This window comes from Pinus tabuliformis, chromosome 2_2 (genome assembly GCF_031772625.1).
Source record: "Pinus tabuliformis cultivar Carrire ecotype Pingquan chromosome 2_2, CPIR1, whole genome shotgun sequence".
NCBI lineage: Eukaryota > Viridiplantae > Streptophyta > Pinopsida > Pinales > Pinaceae > Pinus > Pinus tabuliformis.
Window position 1 is genome coordinate 997,344,719 of NC_142300.1, and position 10,426 is coordinate 997,355,144.

Genomic DNA, 10,426 nt, shown 5'->3' on the forward strand with positions numbered 1-10,426 from the left:
CTATGGTAGAAGCCCTAGCTGTTGCGGATTGTACCTTGGTCGGCAGAGCTAGAGGTAAGAAATATACCTCTGATTTTCTTCAAGATTGGGGTGAGAAATGCTTCGTAACAGAAAGACCTATACAGTTTGAAGCCCTAGTATTGGCAAAAGGATGGTTTAAGCTCAGATTCGAAGATAGAGAATCGGCAGATTGGGTACATCAGCGAAATTGGCACATAGGGAACATTCCAGTTCTGATGAAGAAATGGACCCCTCTATTTGATGCAATTAAGGAGAGAACGGATGAATTTCCTGTTTGGGTGCGTGCTCCGGGCTTACCATCCTTTCTATGGACCGAGAAAGTCTTCAAATCAATTGGTAATAGGTTGGGGGTATACCTGGAAGTAGATATGACCTTCTTGACAACGAAAAACAGGGCAATAGCACGCATACTAGTCATGCTTAACCCGAGCGGAGGCTTGGCACAAAAAATTAACCTTCAATTCAATGACTATGTATATGAGCAGATATTAGACTACGAATACCTGCCATTTAGATGCCATCGGTGCCACAAGTATGGGCACTTGGTAAAAGACTATCCACAGATGCGAAAAAGGAGACATTTCCGAAGGACTACAGCTTACAGAGAAAATGCACAAGCAGATGTTCAGATGACGACGGAACACGAAACGCCGGAGACGCAAGAACCAAAAAATTTGGAGACAGAGGAGGCTGTGAAGGGTTCAGAGGTCGAAGGTGAACATATTCAGGAGGAAGCTGTGGCAAATGTCATGCACCCGGTGGTAGCTGTGGAGGAAATAGCTAATGGAGCGGAAGCTGTGGAAGGGTTCGTCGAGAAAGACAAGGCAAATCAAACCATACTCGACGAAACGGAAAAGGGTATGTGCTCAGGGACCCCTAATTCCTCTCTTATTTCTCCTGAGCAAAATTCTGTAAAAATAAATATTGCATCCTCATCATATCAAGAGCAAGAAAATAATAATGTTGATAATATGGAACATATAATGTCTTGCCCGAATGTGGAAACCATAGTTGAAGCCTTACCGTCTCTGGATTTAAATTGTGAAGACAATTGGCCTCCCCTGCCACTCCCTGTAACTCGGCCTCCTTGCCCTTACAACCTGAGATCTTTGGGAGGGAATCATGAGGATCAAAGGTCTGTAGGTGGTTTGGGACCGATCCATTCACAGAACAGTTCCAAAAACAAACGAGGACGGAAATCAGATCTGTCCAAGGCAAAACTAAAAGCTAAATTGGATGTTGCAGATGGTAAACAATATTCTATTCCGGGGGTTCTTAGAGCAGCTCACCCCCATGAGGGTTTTATCAAATGATCCTGACATCCTGGAATTGCAGAGGTTTGGCCAGCAAACCTAAAAAACTGGCCTTGAAAGATTGGATATCTAACTCCAATTTAGATGTTATATTTTTGCAAGAAACCCTGGGGAAGGCCTCTGAGATTGAATCTATGCTTAAATCCCTTCTGCCTGGGTGGGTGTTCATTGCAATGGATGCCTCTGGTCATTCGGGGGGCATTGCAATTGGTTACAAAGAAGGGCGGGTAAAAGTCAACAACCATTGGGGGATGAAAAATGTTATGGGCATGGAGATAACATCCCCAGACTTCGCTTTCCCCATCACCTTAGTAAATATCTACGGGCCTTGTCAGGGCAGGGAGTCCTTCTGGGAAGATTTGATGACAAAATCTATTATGAAATCACCTTTGATGATTATGGGAGGTGATTTAAATTTTTCAATGGGTAGAGCTGAAGCTTGGGGTCCATCTGCGAGAGAAGATCCCCTTACTGACTTCTTCTACAACCTCATCACGGAGAATAATTTAATAGATCCCTCCCCGCTCAAGATTAAGCCGACTTGGAGGAATCGAAGGATAGGAGAAGACCGAATTGCCAAAAGAATAGACCGTTTTCTGTTAACGGAGTCATTATCTTCTAAAGCTCCTTTGATCAGACAGTGGGTTGAGGAAATTGGGAATTCGGATCATTTCCCGATATTCTTAGACATATCTATTCCTCCTCACAAACCTCCTGCCCCTTTTAAGTTCAATCCCGCATGGCTCCAAGATTCCTCTTTCTGCAATCTGTTTATAGAAACTTGGATACACCCTGTTCACAATGCAGGCGAGGAAAAAAAATTTTTGTTCATGGAGAGTTTAAAAAGACTGAAGAAAGCCACAATTTCATGGGCAAAGGATAGAAAATTGAAACAAAATGCGGAGATGATCAGTATAAGGGAGGAGTTGAAGCAGATGGAGAGTATGGAGTCAGATGGATACTCCTCCCAAGCCTCAAAGGACAGAATCCTTCATTTGGAGAAGCAGCAAAATAAAATACTTTTGGAAAGGGAAGAAGAGTGGAGGATTAAGAGTAGGGCAACATGGCTAAAATCTGGGGATGAGAACACTAGGTTCTTTCATAATTTTGCAAAAGGAAGGAAATCTTTAAATACTATCTGGCGCCTTAAAGATGAAGAAGGGAGAGAAGTCAGCTCCTTCCCAGAGCTTTCAGTTTTGGGAAAAAGACATTTTCAAAATATTTTTGCAGACCAGGGAGAGGCTACTATTGCAGAAGTCTTTAGCACTATGCAAAGTTTTCCTAGATTCATTGAGGAAGATGAAGTAGAAGACCTTACAATTCCAGTTACTAAGGAGGAGATTGAAATAGCTATGAAGCTCATGGGCAAAGATAAAAGCCCAGGCCCTGATGGCTGGACTATAGAACTGTTTCTCCATTTTTTTGAACAAATTGGAGCTGAGTTAACTGAAGTAGTTGATGAATCTAGGCTGAAAGGTGTTGTCTATAGACCTTTTAACTCAACATTTATTGCTCTCATTCCCAAGAAGGATGAGCCGGAAAGTTTTGAAGACTTTAGACCAATTTCTTTGTGTAACTGCATTTACAAGATTATTTCAAAGGTTATTGCTCTCAGAATTGCACCAATCCTGTCAAGAAATATATCAATGGAACAATTTGGGTTCCTGGATGGAAGACAGATCCATGAAGCCATAGGAGTAGCCCAGGAGGTTATACATAGTGTCAAAATGAAGAAAAAGAAGGGAGCTGTTCTCAAAATCGACCTATCCAAAGCATATGATAGGATCAGCTGGCTCTATCTAAGGATGCTGCTAACACATGTGGGTTTCAGCTACCCTTTTGTCAGCTGGATCATGGGGTGCATCACAAATGTCAGCTTTGCAGTACTGGTAAATGGAGCAGCCTCCTCTTTCTTTAACAGCCAGAGAGGCCTCAGACAAGGGTGTCCATTATCCCCTCTCCTGTTCCTCCTTGTGGCAGAAGGGCTCAGTAGACTGATTCACAAAGCCAGAAGAGAGGAGAAGGTAAAAGGTATCGAGGTAGCAATCAATCTCTTTATCACTCACCTTCTTTTCGTTGATGATATCTTGATTTTCACCAATGGTAATTGCTGTGAACTAAAGGAGTTAAAATGCATCTTTGATCTTTTTCTAAAAGCAACTGGAATGCAGATTAATTCTGGGAAATCACAAGCTTGTATGGCAGATTTTGATAGAAGGGAAAGAAACCAAATGGCTGATCTCTTTCCTTTCCCCAGTCAACCTCTGGAAGTTCCCTTCAAATATCTGGGTTTTTGGTTAAAGCCAGTTGCATACAAAAAAGAAGATTGGAACTGGCTCATAGCAAAGATCGAATCCAGAATATCACATTGGAGCTTTAGATGGCTGTCCAGAGCTGGTAGGTTGACCCTTATTAAATCAGTCTTGTTAGCCATCCCAGTTTACTGGGCCGCACTAACCTGGATTCCTAAAGGAGTTATGGAGAAAATCAGAAGAATCTGTTGCAGATTCCTGTGGGCAAGAACAAAGGAATCATCGGGCTTACCCTGGGTGGCTTGGGATAAAGTGGCAAAACCAAAAGAATGGGGAGGGTGGGGGATAAAAAGACTCCCTGAGTTCAGCAATTCATTAGCAGCAAAATCAGGATGGAGGCTAATAACCATGGAAAACCTGTGGACAAGGGTGGTGAAAAGGAAGTACATTGACCCAATGCCTTTGGAAGAATGGATCCGGAGTCAAAATAAGAAGGTTAAAAATTCTTCAGCTATCTGGAAGGCCACGGTGGATGCCTTCTCAGTGATCGAGCAAGGTTTAGCCTGGAAAGTGGGAGATGGTAGACAGATCAGGATTGGCAGAGACCCTTGGGTTGGATGCAATGAAGCTTTTGCTTTATCCCCAGGCCTTCTTCGACACCTTGATTCTAAAGGTATTATATCATTAAATCAGGTGGAAAGAGTAGGACAGTCTACTATCTGGGGACAAGCTTGGAAGGATGATGAAGAATTAGGGTTAAATGTAAGATGGAAGATCGAATGGGAGGGGTTCATCAAAGAACTACAACGATCCAATGTCAGGATTAAAGAGGAACCTGATTGCTTGATGTGGGCACAAAGCAAATCTGGGGTATATACTCCAAAAGAGGGTTATTCTCTTCTAATGGGTAAGAAAGGTTGGGGAGCTCCGGAATGGTGGGCCAAAGATATATGGAAACTCAAATGCCCTACCAAGTCCAGGCTCTTTCTCTGGTGCATTTTAAAAAGGAAGGTACCAACATGGGATACATTGCAGAAAAGGTTTTTAGCTGGGCCAGGGCGATGCCCTTTGTGCAAATCAGATGAGGAAACCATCAATCATCTTTTTATCACTTGTGTTTTCTCAAGGAAGATATGGGAGGAGGTCACTGGTTTTCTCAAGTTTAAAGCTCAGTGGGGGCAAGACCCCTTGGATGCTGCTTGGAGGAAATGGTGGCACACCTATCCGGAAGGGAATTTGAGGAACTTGCCCCTTATTTTCTGCTGGGGTGTATGGCTTGCTAGAAACAAGAGCCTGTTCCAAGATAAGGATACACCCTCTTCTGTTATTTCTACTAATATCACAGCCATATATTCTGCCTTGCCTCCACCTGAGGAAAAAAAAACCAAAACAAAACAAAGACATATCAATATTCAGGAGGGCATTCCCTGTGGCTTCTTTGATGGGGCTTCCCAAAACAACAGGGCTGGAGCAGGCCTGTGCATACACATAAATTCGGAACATTCTTTAAAAGCTTCTGTTGGGTTGGGTACAGGCACTAATAACTATGCTGAACTATCGGCCTTACGATACCTTTTATGCTGGCTCCATCACAGAAACATCAACTCTATACAGATTTTTGGGGATTCACTCAATGTCATAAACTGGGTCAATGGAATTGCATCTTGTCAAAATCAGATTTTGAAGACAATTGTAGAAGAAATTTACTATCTGAAGACACTATTTAACAGGTTTACTATATGTCATATCTACAGGGACAGGAATGAGGAAGCAGATCAGCTATCTAAGGCTGGTCTACAACAGGATCCGGGCAGCTGGGCAATAGAAGAGACCAGACAGGGGCAGTCTTACAGAACAGATCAGCCTCCATATGCTTAGCATTTTTGACCACAGTTTTTTTTTCTCCGGATATGAAAGCACTTTACACAGATATTTTTCTACAGTTTTGGTTTTTGTATATATCTTCCTTACTAGTCTTAATATCCGGCTTATAGTTTACAGTTTACAGACTCTTAATATTTATTTTTGTTTATATTTCCACACGGTTTCAGTCATATTTTTTGTTCGGATGGGGTCGGTTATCCTTCGTCGAAGGAGGCCCCAGGTATCATTATGTTATTTTTTGAGTTATGACTATACATCCTCCCGCGAGGAAGACTATAACTGGTTCTTAAAACAGCAGTACAGCTCCCTGATGGTTGAGCAGATTGTGAACAGTTGAGCCAACAGTCTGGCTTATGAACAATATGTATATAAACTTTTTATGGTTTCTTAATAAAAAGTTTTGCTTTTTTCCTCGGAAAAAAAAGAAAACAGATACATTTATCATTTAGAGTAAACAAGATAGCTGAAATACAATATGACATATGCATGAAACGTGTTGGATCTATTATATTAAGAAGTGTAAGTTCCAGTCACACAATACATCCATGACCAACCACTAGTTCCGACAGCGGAATGTTACAGTCATTGCTGCCTGCTCCTCCAAAGAGATCTACTAGCTCTGCACAGTGGAGAAGCCAAGGCTTGTTACAATACTATCCAAGCTCTCTATAAGATAGTCCTATCAGAAGCTTGGATGACCAAAAGCCTATATAGTGAGTTGTGAGGGACTATATGTTATTCTCTTAACCTGCAAGACGATACCAGAATACCAAATATGCGAAGGAATATACCCAGAACATAGAACAATGAGAAATAACAACAAGTATTTTATTATTTAGAAAGCAATGCTAATTTAAGGCTTTGATGGTCTGTGTGGATTTCGAAATGTCGCCCCAATAAGTATGGTCTCCAGGTGTCTATTGCATGTAATATGGCCATCATCTCCTTCTCATTGGTAGATTGTCCCAGATTATTCCCACTTAGTTGTTGGCTTGTGAAGGCCAAGGGTTGACCTTCCTGGATTAAGACCCCTCCAATACCCGTACCAGAAGCATCACATTCAATCACAAAAGATTTGGTGAAGTCGGGTAGTGCTAAGACTGGAGTGGAACACATGGCATGTTTGAGAGCTGTAGAGGCCTGTTGTGCTTCATCATTCCAGAGAAATGAATTTTTCTTGAGGAGTTGAGTGAGGGGCCTAGCAATGTGACCATAATTGTGGACAAATTTGCGATAGTAGCCTGTGAGACCCAAAAATCCTCTCAAGCTCTTCAAGGTCTTTGGTTGAAGCCAATCTTGCATTGCCTGGATCTTTTTGGGGTCCACCCTGACACCTTCACGCCCCACAATGTGGCCAAAATACTCAACTTCTTCCATGCCAAAATAGCACTTGGACATCTTGACAAATAATTTATGCTTGCAGAGCAGTTGTAAGAGCAGATCTACATGCTGAAGATGCGTGGCCCAGGTGCGACTGTAGATGAGGATGTCATCAAAGAAAACAAGGACAAATTTTCTGAGATATGGTTTGAGCAGGTGGTTCATAAGGCTCTGAAAAGTGGATGGGGCATTACAAAGACCAAATGGCATGACCAGGAACTCATAATGGCCTTCATGAGTTCAGAAAGAAGTCTTTGGAATGTCTACTTCTTTCATGCGAATTTGGTGGTAGCCTGAGCGAAGGTCGAGCTTAGTAAATAATTGAGCCCCATTTAGTTCATCCAGCAAATCATCGACAATCAGGATGGGAAATTTATCTTTGACCGTCAACTTATTGAGGGTCCTGATGTCTGGACACATACGACATTCCCCATATTTATTGAGCACCATGACCACCAGCGATGAATAAGGACTAATGCTAGGATGAATGACGCCTCCTTCCAAGAGTTCCTTGATTATTTTTTCAATTTCATTCTTTTGGGTGAACGGATATCTATATGGGCGTACATTTGGTGGTTGGGCTCCTGGGACCAAAGTAATGCTATGATCATGTTCCCCTCTTAAGGGTGGAATCTCATGAGGCTTGTCAAATACTGGCAAATGGTTGTTTAAGATCTGTTGCATCTCAGGATGAATATGAAGAGAATTGGGTTCACAGGCCTGGATGGCATTAAATTGGGCTATAACTCCATGGTGACCCTTTTTTAACAAATTTTCCATCCGATGTGAGCTGATGATAGAGGGAGCTCCCGCCTGGAGTCCGCGGAGGGTATGTGTGTGGTTGTTCTGCTTAAAGCTCATATATAACTCCTGGAAATCCATTGTGATTGGACCAAGTGTGTGAAGCCATTCAGCACCTAGGACAATGTCACACCCTCCCATGTGTATGGCAAACATGTGGGTCTTTAACTGATAATCCCCCATTTGAAGTTTGACATTTTCACAGCGGCCTTCACATTTCATTGTCCCCCCATCAGCAATTTGGACCTGGAAGTTAGAAACTGCTCGGACAAAACAATGCACTACTTCCGCAACTCTTTGATGGATAAAATTATGTGTACTACCACTATCAATCAAGACTAATACTGGGCGATGCTTAATAAAACCTCTGATTTTGAGAGATTGGGGAGAAGAAATCCCTACCAAAGCATGCAACGAGATAACTGGTTCTTCAGGTACATTGTCCTGTTGGTTGTCCTCTTCTTCCTCCTTGTTATGTAACCAGCTCAAGAAAAGATAGAAAAGATAGATCAACACCTTAGAATTCAGCCTCTTCGAGGGCGCAACCTCCTTTACATTACATAAATGAACAATTCTTTGATGATACAAATGACAAAACCTCCTTTCTATATATAGGAGTCTAAGGAGTCACAATATAATCCAGCCGGCCTAACAATAATAATATAAAGCCACAAAAATAACAATAGAGGGATTCTATGGGGCACAGAAATAACAACATGGGGGTAATAGGGGCACAACAATATAAATAAGGGGTATAACTACAATAGTAATGGGGTAATCACTAGTATTATAGGGACCCAACATGCCCCTCTCCTTCAAAAAAGTGTTGTCCTCAACGCTTGAGTAGTTCTGGATACTTCTGCATAAAATTCTCATCCTCCCATGTGGAATCTTCAGTGGATAAGTTCTTCCACTTGATAAGATACTCTGAAATTGATCGATTTCGTAGCTGTCGAGTTCTTGTTTTTGTGACTGCTTCTGGTTCCAATATAATTTTTCCTTCCTCGTCAAGTTCTGGCAATATTGTTTGAACTGGGAGCTTGTCGCCTATAACCTTCTTTAAACATGAAACATGGAAAATTGGGTGCAATCGAGAAGCTGCAGGAAGCTCCAATTTGTATGCCATAGTACCAATCTTTTGCAACACCTTGTACGGACCATAATACTTTGGTGATAATTTATTATCCTTCTTAGCTTGCTTTAGGGACATTTGCTTATATGGTTGTAGTCGTAGGAATACCCAATCACCTACATCAAAACTTCTTTCACTGCGATGTTGATCTGCCTGTTGTTTCATTCTATTTTGTGCCAACACGAGGTTATCCTTTAAGAGTTGGAGGACTTGTTTTTGATGTTCGATGTGATGTTCCACTGCCTGAACCTTAGAATTTTCTCTTAAATATGATGTGATGGATGGTGGTTGATACCCATAAAGTGCCATAAATGGGGTCATTTTTGTTGCTGTATGGAAGGAAGTGTTATACCACCATTCAGCCAGAGGCAACCATTTGACCCATTGTGTCTGTTTATCAGATACAAAGCAACGAAGATATCCTTCCAAACATTTGTTTACTATCTCAGTTTGTCCATCAGATTGAGGATGATAAGATGAGCTATGAGCTAACTGAGTACCAAGACAAGAAAATAATTCTGTCCAAAAATTTCCAGTGAAAATGGGATCTCTGTCACTTACAATAATCTTTGGGTTTCCATGTAGCTTTTGAATTGTTTCCATAAATGCAGTAGAAACTGTACTGGTTTTAAATGGATGTGATAATGCACAAAAGTGTGCATACTTGGTAAGTCTGTCAACTACCACCATGATGACACTCTTTCCCTCAGACTTGGGTAAACCTGTGATAAAATCCATTGAAACCTCCTCCCAACGTTGGCTTGGAATGGATAAAGGTTGTAATAGACCCGGTGTCTTAATTGTTTCAACTTTATTTTGTTGGCAAACCAAACATTCCGCCACAAACTTTTGAATATCTGATTTAAGGCCATCCCAAAAAAATTCCTTCTTAACCCTGTGGTAAGTTTTTAAAAATCCCGAGTGCCCTCCTAAGGGAGAAGTGTGCAATTCCATAAGAATCTTTTGTTTTAGCTGGGAATTCTTACAGAGGTATAAGCGATCTTTGTACCATAACGAATCATTTTGCCAGCTAAATGTATCAGACGTACTGGAATCTTGTTGTAGCTTTCGAATAAGTGCCCACACTTCTTCATCATTCTTCCATTCCTCCCTTGCTTCATTTATCCAATCTGGTTGGATAATAGAAATGGCACACAACAATGCTTCCACATCCTCATCCTTTCTTGAGAGTGCATCTGCCACCACATTTTGCTTCCCTTTTTTGTAGATGATTTCAAAGTCATAACCCAACATCTTTGTGACCCACTTTTGTTGCTCTTCAGAGGATAATCTTTGTTCTAAAAAGTATTTAAGGCTATCATGATCCGTTTTTACCTTGAAGTGTCTTCCCATTAGGTAGGGTCGCCATTTCTTAAGTGCATGGAGTATTGCCAACATTTCCTTCTCATAAATAGCTTTGCTTAAAAACTTTCCCTTGATTGGACGACTTTCAAAAGCAATGGGTCTTTCATCTTGCATTAAAACAGCACCAATTCCATTTCCTGAAGCATCACATTCCACAATAAAGGTTTTTGTGAAGTCTGGTGTAGCTAAGACCGGTGCTTGGCACATTGCCTCTTTAAGATGTTCAAAGGCCTTTGTTGCTTCCAGAGTCCATGAAAATGCATCTTTCTTCAATAATG

The 10,426-nt window shown here is 41.4% G+C and overlaps 1 protein-coding gene across 1 annotated transcript; it reads left to right on the forward strand.

Moving 5' to 3' along the window:
* Nucleotides 1–1,330: 1,330 nt before the first annotated feature.
* LOC149196709 (uncharacterized) lies at nucleotides 1,331–5,464 on the forward strand. The gene is made up of 2 exons (XM_089408396.1): nucleotides 1,331–2,935; nucleotides 3,506–5,464. Exons 1-2 carry the CDS (start codon nucleotides 1,331–1,333, stop codon nucleotides 5,462–5,464), a joined length of 3,564 nt encoding a protein of 1,187 aa, XP_089264522.1.
* Nucleotides 5,465–10,426: the final 4,962 nt, after the last annotated feature.